The following is an 11,592-nucleotide window of genomic DNA, read 5'->3' as shown; positions in this document are numbered from 1 at the left end:
CATGGCCAGTGATATTTACCAAGCTCAGGCTCTCGCCCAGCTTGTGTTACGCTTCAACTGGACGTGGATCGGGGCAGTGGTGGCAAACAATGATTACGGTCATGTGGCAGTTAAGGTGAAATATTCTGGCTAAGCATGCAAGACATTCTCCTGTGGATAATCCTACATGCACAGCTGCGGTGTGTTTATCTGTGTACGTCAGGTGTTTCAAGAGCAGACTCAGGGGAAAGGTGTGTGTCTGGCGTTTGTCGAGACTCTCCAGAGGGAGACGATCGTGGCAGACGCCGTGCGTGCGGCGCGCACAATTCAGGCCTCGACTGCGAGGGTGATTCTGGTTTTTAGCTGGTACACTGACGTAGGGCATCTCTTCCATCAGCTGCAGAAAATAAACGTGAGAAGTTCTGTGCAGGGATCTGAGTGTCTAATCAGTCAGAGGAGTTCTGATCTTTGAACGCTGCCTCCGCTGCAGGTGACCGACAGACAGTTTCTGGCCAGCGAGGCCTGGAGCACCAGTGAGGTTCTTCTCAAAGATCCTGACACTTCTACAGTGGCGAGTGGAGTCGTCGGCGTGGCCATCGCAAGCCAACACATCCCCGGATTTGACCGTTTCCTCAGAGGCCTGAACCCGTCTCTTCGGCCCAGCGACAAGTTTTTACAAGAATTCTGGGAGGAGGAATTTGGCTGCAGCCCATCACCTTCTTCTTCAGAGACCTCTGGTGATTTGAACGCTTCGCTGCCTCCCTGCAGTGGTGCAGAGTCTCTGGAGGGAGTGCAGCATCCCTTCACCGATACCTCACAGCTGAGGGTGACGTATAACGTCTACCTGGCTGTATATGCTGCGGCCAACGCCCTTCACAGCCTTCTCTCTTGCCCCATTCATAACAGCCCTTCTGGAACTTCTCACTGCACCTCCCCGAAGGGCATTAAAACAACAGAGGTAAAGAAAATAATACACAGATCAAATAAATGCAGTAAAATCACAAAATAATAATAAGTTGCAACACCGTCGTGTTTACAGCTGCTGCAACACTTGAGCAGAGTGAATTTCACCACGCCGCAGGGCAAACACTTGTACTTCCGAGGTGCAGATATTCCGGCAATGTACGACCTCATTAACTGGCAGAGAGACACAGACGGGACCCTCCAGCTCGTCCTGATCGGTGGCGTGGCTGGATTTGACCTGCAGCTCAATGAGTCAGAAATTGAGTGGAGCGCCAAATATAATCAGGTGATTCAGAGGAAGCATCTCAATCACAAAAATCTGGATATATGGAAATGTATTTAATATGCTGGGGGTGTGCATGTCTAGGTGCCTGTGTCAGTGTGCAGTGAGAGGTGCCCCCCCGGCAGCAGAAAGGCCAACAGGAAGGGAGAACCCCTCTGCTGCTTCGACTGTATCCCCTGTGCTGACGGCGAGATTAGCAACACAAGCGGTGAGGGAAATATTACAGCAGCTTCTTTCTGTTCTGAACTTTGGGGGTTTGAACGTCTGACTGTCACTGTTTAGGTTCTCTTCAGTGTGACCGTTGCCCTCCTGAGTTCTGGTCCAACGATGGACGGACTGCTTGTGTTCCTCGACAGCTGGATTTTCTGTCCTTTAATGAAACCTTGGGCGTTGCTCTGACCGCCGTGGCCGTGTCCGGCGCTGTGGTGACAACAGCTGTGTTTGTGGTGTTCCTTCACTATCGTCACACGCCCATGGTGAGAACTCAGAGTCACGTCCTGGAAAAGAAACCACTGAATCTGTTTAATCAATTCATCCTAATTTCCATTGGAAGGTTCGAGCCAACAACTCTGAATTGAGCTTCCTGCTGCTGCTGTCACTCAAGCTGTGTTTCCTGTGCTCGCTGGTGTTTATCGGTCGTCCGTCCGTCTGGTCCTGTCGGTTCCAGCAGGCGGCTTTTGGGATCAGCTTCGTGCTTTGTGTTTCCTGCCTCCAAGTCAAGACTATAGTGGTTCTGGCAGCCTTCCGCTCGGCCCGGCCGGGCGCAGGGGCCCTAATGAAGTGGTTCGGCCCGTCCCAACAGAGAGGAAGCGTTTGCATCTTTACTTGTGTACAGGCAAGAGTTGCAGATGGATTAAGAGAAAACATTGTTTTTTTATGTCAGTATGATTTATGTGATGTTATATGAGTGTTTGTTTTCACAGTGTTGAGCTGATGTTGCACAATGCTTTCTTTCATCAAGGTTATCATCTGTATTGTTTGGCTGTCACTGAGCCCCCCAGTGCCCCAAGCTGACTTGGATGTGCCGGGCTTACAGGTCACCCTGGAGTGCGCCATGGCCTCCGTGGTGGGCTTCTCTCTGGTCCTGGGCTACATCGGTCTGCTGGCCTGCACCTGCCTCCTGTTGGCGTTCCTGGCTCGGAAACTCCCCGACAACTTCAACGAGGCCAAGCTGATCACCTTCAGCATGCTGATCTTCTGTGCCGTCTGGGTGGCCTTCGTCCCCGCTTACATCAGCTCTCCCGGAAAATACTCAGTTGCCGTGGAAATCTTTGCCATCCTGGCTTCCAGTTATGGCCTGCTCTTCTGTATCTTTGCTCCAAAGTGTTTCATCATCCTGTTGCGACCCGAGAAAAACACAAAGAAACACCTGATGATGCGATAGCAAACAAAATATGAGATTTATATTCCTTTTTTAGAAATATGTGTTATTTATGCATCTGCATCAATAAAACGCTGAAAGAAATTGTAAAACAAGTAAAAACATTCTGATTCTTATTTGCTTTCATTGGCTATTTAGAAAAAGGTAATGCATTATGGGACATTTAAAGCACAGGGTTAATAAAAAGTATACTATATCATGTGTCTGTTGTGTGTATATTCTAATGCAGTTTGATTATTTATTCATTATGGATTCCTTATCATGCCATCAGATCTGTTCACAAACCCTCCTTCCCACCCAGCGGTGGGGGGAGTGAGCGGTGGTGGACCACAGTGGTGAAAGTGTGAGGCTGGTTTTGTGGATTGTGGACTGTGGCTGTTGGTTGCTCTTTTCGGTGGAGAAGACAACTGGCCTTACTAATTGTTGTTGGTTTTCCCATTGGTGTGGCGGCATTTTCAGTGTGTTGAGTGTTCTTGTGGCTTATTTTGTTCGTTAGGCTGTGTTAGGTTACCTAACCTGATCCATAGAATATAGTGTTGGCCAGTGTTATACGTTGATATATCATTAGTTTGTTCTTCATTAAATAATCAAGAAGTGATTTTACCACCAACAGCCTGTGTTTTCTTGTTCCCCCCCGCTCCCCCGAGGAAACAATTTGTTTTCCTCCTTTCATCCCCTAACTTCAGTGGTCTCTTTAATATTGTATGAGCTTCTGTCATGAAGCAGGGTGACATTCACAGCCGCCGTGCTGCTGGAGTAGATGACTAAGTGTATTTGGAAAGCAAAACCCACAAGACCTTCTTGTAAAGAAAGAAGTCGGCATTCAGAGCTGTTTATTACACTTTAATCAGAAGAGGGACGTTGTTCCATCTTATTTCTCAGCGGTCTTTTTAACAGTATTCGAGGTTAGATCTTTTTACACCGTTTTAGGGGAACACCGCCATCTTGTGGTCAGAATATATAACGGCACACGCGAGACTAAAATGTCTAACAGAGGCAATAAGTAGTGAGTAAGATTAGACCACAACATTCTGGTTTACAGATTTCCATATCTGTGACGGCAACAACACGCAAGTAAAACAGCTGTTGCCAACACTGACATGTTGCTTTCACTTCCGTCTGAAGCCATGGTTTTAGCAAAAGTGATAAAATGCTTGGACATTCAGGGCACCGCTAAGTTCAGTGGCAGAACTCCAATGATTATAATCTTTTATATTGTTTATTGTGCTCAGTCATGCAGCAATATAAGATTATATAGATATAAATGCACAAACATATAGACATACACTGTATTTCCATCGAGATGTATTGACAATGACAAATTATCAGCCTTTATTATTGATTCATTTTGAAGCCATTGTGTCTTATTTGGTGTTACCTCAACCTTCCACTAGATGGAAGCAGAACTTCACACACTCCTATCTGGTTTTGACAATGAGGGTTTTTCCTGCTCACCGCAACGTCTGCATAGCACAAACTTAAATTTGGCTCTCCAATTAAAAGGACCTGATGGAGCAAGAAACCACAATTAATGATCCTGAATAATCCCATTTATAAAATAAAATTGCAAAAAAACATGATCCAAATTAAAATTATGATGAATGTATTAATTTAGGAACATTAAATCGGCTGAATTCTTTATATATGGTTTTACTTGACTCGACCCATGATGGCATTCTTTGTGTTCTTCTCTGGTCTCAGCAACACTATGTAACATTTGGGTCCAAAAAGTGAAGCCAAGAGGCCAAAACTGGAGGCCAGGATGGCAAAGACCTCGACGGTATCTGCATATTTTCCTGGTGAGCTAATATAAGCTGGGACAAAGGCCACCCACACGGCACAAAAGATCAGCATGCTGAAAGTGATGAGCTTGGCCTCATTGAAACTATCTGGAAGCTTCCTTGAATAGAATGCAATCAGAAAACTGAGAGTAGCCAATAAACCGATATAGCTCAGTAGCAGAACAAAGCCTACTGTGGAGCCGACGGCACACTCATAAATGATCCTTTCATTGCTGTATTGAGTGTTCTTGTGAGGAAACGGGGAGGCTAAAATAATCCATGATAAGCAGATTGCTGCCTGAATAGAAGTAAGAATGATCACTGTCATTCTCTGCTGCACAACACCAAACCACTTCAGAGTGGCGCCCCCTCCTGGCTTGGAGGCCCTGAAGACAGCCAGGACCACCATGGTTTTCACCAGGATGCACGAGACACAGAGCACAAAGCTGATCCCGAATGCTGCGTGTCTCAGCTGGCATGTCCACAGCCTGGGACGACCAATAAACAGCAGAGAACAGAGGAAACACAGCTTAAGGGACACCAGGAGCAGGAAGCTGAGCTCGGAATTGTTGGCCCGTACTACAGGTGTACTGCGATGATGGATGAAGATGCCCAACACAACCGCGCTGATCACTGTTCCCAACAAGGAGGCGGCTGTCAGACAGATACCCAGAGGTTCATGGTAGGAGAGGAACTCAGTTTTCTTGGGAACGCAGTGGTCCCGCTGGGGGCTGGACCAGAAGTCCTCAGGACAACTGGTGCACTCCATGGAGTCTGAAGCAAAACATGGACGCAGCTTTGAGATTAATGTGCCCAAAATAGAGTTTTTAATCAAACACCAACCTGTTGTGTTGCTGATTTTCCCCTCAGAACAAGGAAGACAGTCAAAGCAGCAGACAGGTTGTCCTTTCTTCCTGGACATGCGGGTTCCAGGAGGACAGCTTTCACTGCACACTGAGTGTGGGGGCTGCAGGAGGAAAAAAAACAACTTGAATGTTATTAAAGTAAGTTACATCATGTAAAAAAATCATTCAATATTTCACCTTTTTGGATTCAAAGTTCCAGAAGATCTTGTCTTCATGGATCGTGAGTTCTTCATCTCTGGACGGTGACCTCTTGACCTCGCCTATGTTCTGGACTTTCGCTCTTCCATTAGGGAGCCACTGCCAGTTGACGATGTCATAGATGGGTAGGACGTCCCCATTTTCATCAAATGATACTTGATCGCCAAACGGTGTTGTGAAATTGACTTTTTCCAAGTAGTAAACAATCTGGAAATTTAATAAAAGACAGATTGATTATTATTTTTTATCAGTTTTTAAATTCTTAGATTTGAGAATGTGGCGCAGTCATCACACCTGCCACGGCTCCAGCTGCTTCAAACTGCCACAGCGCTTTCCTCCAAACGGCCCCCTCCCTGGCTCGCACTTCAACATATCATCGATGGCGTACGCCAGAGCGTACACGGCTTTGTACACGTTATACTCTGGTCTGAGGTTCGACAGATCCATGAACTCAGTCTCTGCATCCTCCAGATGTTCCCGTCCTGTGCACGGACGCCCTCCAGTGTCTACCTGACCTGCTGGAGGTGGGGCGAATTTGCACTGAAACGTGTGCTCCCAAAACTGCTTTACCTGTTACACATTCAAACAGGGCAACGTTTCAGAACCATTATTGCTCCTTCAGGTATCTGATCGGAGTAGCACCGTTAGCTCCCACCAGGCTATTTCCATAATGGTCGTTGGAGCGTTCCTCAGGGTGGATCCCCTGGAGGAATTCCCTGAGCCCTGAAATTTCACCTCGGCGGATGGCGATGCCCAGCGTGCCCGCCAGGAACGGCATGAGCTCGGGGGTCTGGAGCACAGGCGCTGCCGTCCAAGCCTCGCTGGCGATCCACTGCAGGCCAGTAACATTCTGCCTCCTCACCTGCGGATCAGAAACCATCAATTCCTGCCATCTTACATCTGCAATTACTGATAAATGAGCATCCCTATCAGTGAACAGTTTTTCTCGTCACTTCTGACCTCTTCCATGAGGTTAATCATGTGAGTCTCGTGCGCGAAGACAATGACCACGAGAGCTGTGGACGCCTTCATTACACCCACAATCCTCCTCAACTCTGGCTGGTCCTCGCCCCAGGGCAGCACCTCCACATAGGCCAGGCAACCTCCGCCTGACGCAGCCAGGTCTGACTGAAAGGACCGGGCGGCGTGAAGCCCATAATCATCGTCGCTGACCAACAGACCCGCCCACGTCCAGCTGAAGTGTTTCAGGATCTGGATCATAGCACTCACCTGAGGGAATTTAGCACAATAGTTTATGTTCTGCATTAAATGATTTAATTGCTTTTTTGCTTTTTAAGGCATGCAATGCACCAATGAAATGCTGATTGTGACCAACAGGTACATTTTTGAGGGGAAAGAAACACTTTTGTTGAGCAGTCAGCACCTGAAAAGCATCACTTGGAATTGTCCTAAAGAAAGATGGAAACATCTGCCGGTCGCTCAAGCAGGAACACGTGGCGAAATAGCTCACCTATAAACATTCAAAACCATTGTGTTACGCTTTATTTTGCCACCCTATAACAAAATTACATCATTTCAAAAGCTGAAGTTTGGACCGAGAAAACTTACCATGGGCACTCTGTACAAACCTAAGACTGTGGAGATGGCAATGGAACGGGTGGAGGAGGAATCACCCATGATTCCGATGACAGGCGGGCTCCCTTTACAAGTGTCGGTTAATTCAAACCTCTCCTCTTCCCCACTGATCAAGGACAACGCCGCACGAAATCCGATGGCTAGTTTGACGCAGTTGTCGTATATGCTGTAGCCCAGGGTCACGTTAGGCAGCAGGTGGGGGTTTCTGTTGACCTCATCGATGGCGAAGGCCATGGTCTGAGCCTTTCTGAAGCCTAAAACATCAAAACTGGAATGACAAAACAGCTTGAAATGAAAGATCGCACATCTGCATCAGCTTTCACAATTCTGAAACAAATAAGACTCAAAATCAATAAACCCACATGTTAGGAGACCTAGAGAGTAATTCCTGGTGGGACTCACCCGTGGCAGGTGGGTTGCTGCGGCTTTGAGCTGAAAGACAGATCAGGAAAGACGGAGAAGAAGTGGATTCCAAAAAGCCCGCCCAGAACCATGTCCCCGGCCTTGTGCATGCCGCTAAGATTAAACTGTTCCTGCATCCGACAGGAGTGAAGAGGGGAGCACTCCAGGAAATAAAAGTGGGAATCAAGAGAAAGTAAACAGAGAAATGAGCACAGGCTGACTTGTGACGCCGTCCACATGACTTTGCTGCTGTTCTCGTGCTGCTGGTTTGGCTTCTTTTTTATTGACTTGCTTGCTCGCGTGCTTTCGTTACTTCCTGTGGACCACCCATCAGGGCGAAGGCATTAGCAGGGGCAGGGCAGTACTTTCCTATTGAAGTTGCTTTAATGTTTTATTTTTTGTACTTCCTCTCTGAATTTTATTAGATTATTCAAAATATTTAATAAAAATTGATATTGTTTTGTATGCGTATTGTTTTGTTCCTAACGTCGTATTACAGACACCATGAACCATGAAACATCCCCCACTTTATTTTGTCCTTTACTCTTCCCCAATATAATATTTTAAAAGACAGAAACAGTACAAAGTAAATCTACTGATCACTGACATGTCTCTATGTTTAGTACCTTTGTTTTATATTTTTGTGGCATCTCGAGAGATGATCGCTTTCTTTGTGTTTTTATTGGGTTTGAACAGGATAATATAACACTTGGGCCCAAACAGTGCAACTAAAAGCCCAAAGCTGGAAGCTAAGATAGCAAAGACCTCGACTGCATCTGCATATTTGCCCGGTGAGTTGATGTAAGCTGGGACAAAGGCCACCCAAACAGCTGAGAAGATCAGCATGCTGAAAGTAATGAGTTTGGCTTCGTTGAAGTTGTCGGGAAGGTTTCTGGCTAGAAATGCTAACAGGAAACTGAGGATTGCGAGCAAACCAATGTAACCCAGCAAGGCTGAGAAACCAATTGTTGACCCCATGGCACACTCATACACAATCCTGTCATTGTGATACTGAGTGTTTTTCTGAGGTTCTGGTGTGGCTGAAGCAATCCAGGCAACACAAATTGCTGCCTGAACACACGTAAGAACTAGAACTGTTCCTCTCTGCTGCACGGCACCAAACCACTTCAGAATGGCGCCACCTCCTGGCTTGGAGGCCCTGAAGACAGCCAGGACCACCATGGTTTTCACCAGGATGCACGAGACACAGAGCACAAAGCTGATCCCGAATGCTGCATGTCTCAGCTGACACGTCCACAGCCTGGGACGACCAATGAACAGCAGAGAACAGAGGAAACACAGCTTAAGGGACACCAGGAGCAGGAAGCTGAGCTCGGAATTGTTGGCCCGTACTACAGGTGTACTGCGATGATGGATGAAGATGCCCAACACAACCGCGCTGATCACTGTTCCCAACAAGGAGGCGGCTGTCAGACAGATACCCAGAGGTTCATGGTAGGAGAGGAACTCAGCTTTCTTGGGAACGCAGTGGTCCCGCTGGGGGCTGGACCAGAAGTCCTCAGGACAACTGGTGCACTCCATGGAGTCTGAAGCAAAACATGGACACAGCTTTGAGATTAATGTGCCCAAAATAGTGTTTGAAATCAAACACCAACCTGTTGTGTTGCTGATTTCCCCCTCAGAACAAGGAAGACAGTCAAAGCAGCAGACAGGTTGTCCTTTCTTCCTGGACATGCGGGTTCCAGGAGGACAGCTTTCACTGCACACTGAGTGTGGGGGCTGCAGGAGGAAAAATCAACATCTGATTTTCATGCGTTTCTTTTAACAGATAACAGGAGAATTTATTTACAGGACACAAGAATAACCTTATTAGATTCAAAGTTCCAGAAGATCTTGTCTTCATATAACGTGAGTTCTTCACCTCTGAACGGTGACCCTTTGACCTCACCCACATTCTGAACCATAGTTCTTCCATCAGGGAGCCACAGCCAGTTCATGATGTCATAGATGGGTAGGACGTCCCCATTTTCATCAAATGATACTTGATCACCGAACGGTGTGGTGAAATTGACTTTTTCCAAGGAGTAAACAAGCTGGAAAGAGAAATACATTCAAAGATAACCTGTTGATTGATAATACTGACTTCTACTGAGTGGAATTCACATGAATTGACCTACAATGAATACAATAGAGAGAACAATGTTTTCATGAGGAGAGTGAAGGACAAAGACCACGAATCACAGATTTCTACAGGATTTTTGTGAGAATGAAGCAGATGTATTTATAACACGAGTAGAGGGGAGATAATCACCTGCCATGGCTGCAGCCTCTGATTCTCTGCACAGCTGTGTGCACTGAACGGCCCCCTCCCTGGCTCACACCGCAGCGCGTCGTCAAGTGCATACGCCAGAGCATACACAGCTTTGTACACGTTATACTCTGGCCTGAGGTTAGACAGATCCAAAAACTCTGTGTCTGCATCCTCAATGGCTTCCTGTCCTGTACAGAGTACCTCTCCAGCTTCCACCAGTCCCGGTGGATCGAACTTACACTGGAAAATGTACTCCCAGAACTGTCGAACCTCAAATCGATGCAATAAATCATTAATATTCGTTCAAATGACTCAGCTTTTGTGTGTTGTTCTGTGGTTGAACTAATACCATGCTGGTCTCGGTGTCTCGACTGTGCCGGTCAGGGCGGATCTGTCGGAGGAATTCCCTGAGTCCCGGTATTTCTCCACGGCGGATGGCGATTCCCAGCATGCCCCTCAGGTACGGCATGAAATGAGGCACCTGGAGCACAGCAGCGGTGGTCAAGGCTTCGCTTGCGACCCACTGTCGGCCCGTCACGTTCTGTCCCACCACCTGTGTGCAACATCACACAGTATGAGAAATCAAAAGTGCCCTTGACAGCAAATTTTCCATTTTACTCATGAATAAAATTTAATTCCAACCTCATCCATCAGCTGAATCATGTGTATTTCATGTGCAAACACCATCACCACGCGAGCCGTTGATTCCTTTATCACGTGCACAATCCTCCTGATTTCACTCGGATCACCGTCCCAGGGCAAAACCTCCAAGTAGGCCAGACAACCTTGCCCTGACTGGACCAGGTCAGACTGAAATGAACGGGCCACATGGAGCCCATAATCGTCATCACTGACCAGCAGTCCCACCCAAGTCCAACCAAAGTGTTTCAGGATCTGGATCATTGCACGTACCTGAGGACAGGAAGGCAGCGATTGTCTGATTTACTGGTGTCCAGCTTTAAACGATGCAGCTTTTAAAATAACAGTGCTGAATCAGCGGACTGTGGCTTTCCCAAACCAATATTAACGCATCACTTTCACCTGGAAGGCATCACTGGGAATGGTTCTGAAGAAAGATGGAAACCGCTGATGATCACTTAGGCAGGAGCACGTGGAAAAATAACTCACCTGTAGAGAGACGTGCAGAAATCCCGAGTGTATTTCTTCTTGTAAATTTAATTCAAACAGTAAATTTAAAATAGCAAATCACTTACAATAGGCATTTTATATAAACCCAACACACTGGAAATGGCAATAGAAAATGTTGAATAGTGATCCCCAACAATGCCCACCACAGGGGGAGGCCCCTCACAGTCTTCCTCAAGCAGAAACTGCATTTCGGGGCTACTCGCCAGCGACAGCGCACCGCTGAACCCAACCACAAGTGCACCGCAGTTGTCAAAAAGACTGTATCCAAGAGTCAAATTAGGAAGCAAATTGGAGTTTCTGTTGATCTCCTCCACAGCAAAGGCCATGGTCATGGCGTGTCTGAAGCCCAGAATGTCAAAGCTGTTCCACACAAAAGAGATTAAATTGTTTAAAAAAAAAAAAAAAAAATCATTTCAGATGCATGTGCACGTCTTGAACTCACCCTCGGCAGACAGGCTGCTGTGGCTCGGTGGTAAAGGTCAACTCAGGGAAGACGGAGGTGTAGTGGACCTCAAACAGCCCACCCAGGACCACATCGCCGGGCTTGTGCATTTCATTGAGGCGGAAACGTCGCCATAATTTGCAAGACGGGGATGTGGAATAGAGAGAAGATGACGAAGAAAAGAGGAGGATGAGGACGGCACAGGATGGAAAACACCACTCAAGTAGTTCTGTCATAGCTGCCCTTTTCCTGTGACAGCTGCCGATTGTCGGCTATTCTG

At 46.9% G+C, this 11,592-nt stretch overlaps 3 protein-coding genes across 3 annotated transcripts; 1 reads left to right on the top strand and 2 right to left on the bottom strand.

The window, feature by feature from the left end:
* Positions 1-13: 13 nt before the first annotated feature.
* Positions 14-2,644, top strand: LOC130520949 (extracellular calcium-sensing receptor-like; the record flags this gene model as incomplete). Its single annotated transcript, XM_057024632.1, has 8 exons — positions 14-115; positions 203-391; positions 470-937; positions 1,019-1,228; positions 1,310-1,433; positions 1,508-1,701; positions 1,779-2,060; positions 2,187-2,644. Coding segments are annotated over 8 exons (1,992 nt in total), but the record flags the coding sequence as incomplete, so codon positions are not given.
* An 814-nt stretch (positions 2,645-3,458) lies between these two features.
* On the bottom strand, positions 3,459-7,965 carry LOC130520950 (extracellular calcium-sensing receptor-like). The gene is made up of 9 exons (XM_057024633.1): positions 7,450-7,965; positions 7,021-7,315; positions 6,836-6,922; positions 6,412-6,681; positions 6,107-6,313; positions 5,746-6,021; positions 5,431-5,658; positions 5,231-5,354; positions 3,459-5,161 (listed from the first exon to the last, which is right to left on the bottom strand). The coding sequence occupies exons 1-9, from the start codon at positions 7,686-7,688 to the stop codon at positions 4,257-4,259; spliced, it is 2,631 nt and encodes an 876-aa protein (XP_056880613.1). The 5' UTR covers positions 7,689-7,965; the 3' UTR covers positions 3,459-4,256.
* An 11-nt stretch (positions 7,966-7,976) lies between these two features.
* On the bottom strand, positions 7,977-11,437 carry LOC130520951 (extracellular calcium-sensing receptor-like). The gene is made up of 9 exons (XM_057024634.1): positions 11,313-11,437; positions 10,936-11,230; positions 10,763-10,849; positions 10,364-10,633; positions 10,071-10,274; positions 9,722-9,982; positions 9,276-9,503; positions 9,066-9,189; positions 7,977-8,996 (listed from the first exon to the last, which is right to left on the bottom strand). The coding sequence occupies exons 1-9, from the start codon at positions 11,420-11,422 to the stop codon at positions 8,083-8,085; spliced, it is 2,493 nt and encodes an 830-aa protein (XP_056880614.1). The 5' UTR covers positions 11,423-11,437; the 3' UTR covers positions 7,977-8,082.
* Positions 11,438-11,592: the final 155 nt, after the last annotated feature.

This window comes from Takifugu flavidus, unplaced genomic scaffold (assembly GCF_003711565.1).
Source record: "Takifugu flavidus isolate HTHZ2018 unplaced genomic scaffold, ASM371156v2 ctg609, whole genome shotgun sequence".
Lineage (NCBI taxonomy): Eukaryota > Metazoa > Chordata > Actinopteri > Tetraodontiformes > Tetraodontidae > Takifugu > Takifugu flavidus.
This window is presented reverse-complemented; position numbering and strand designations above follow the sequence as displayed.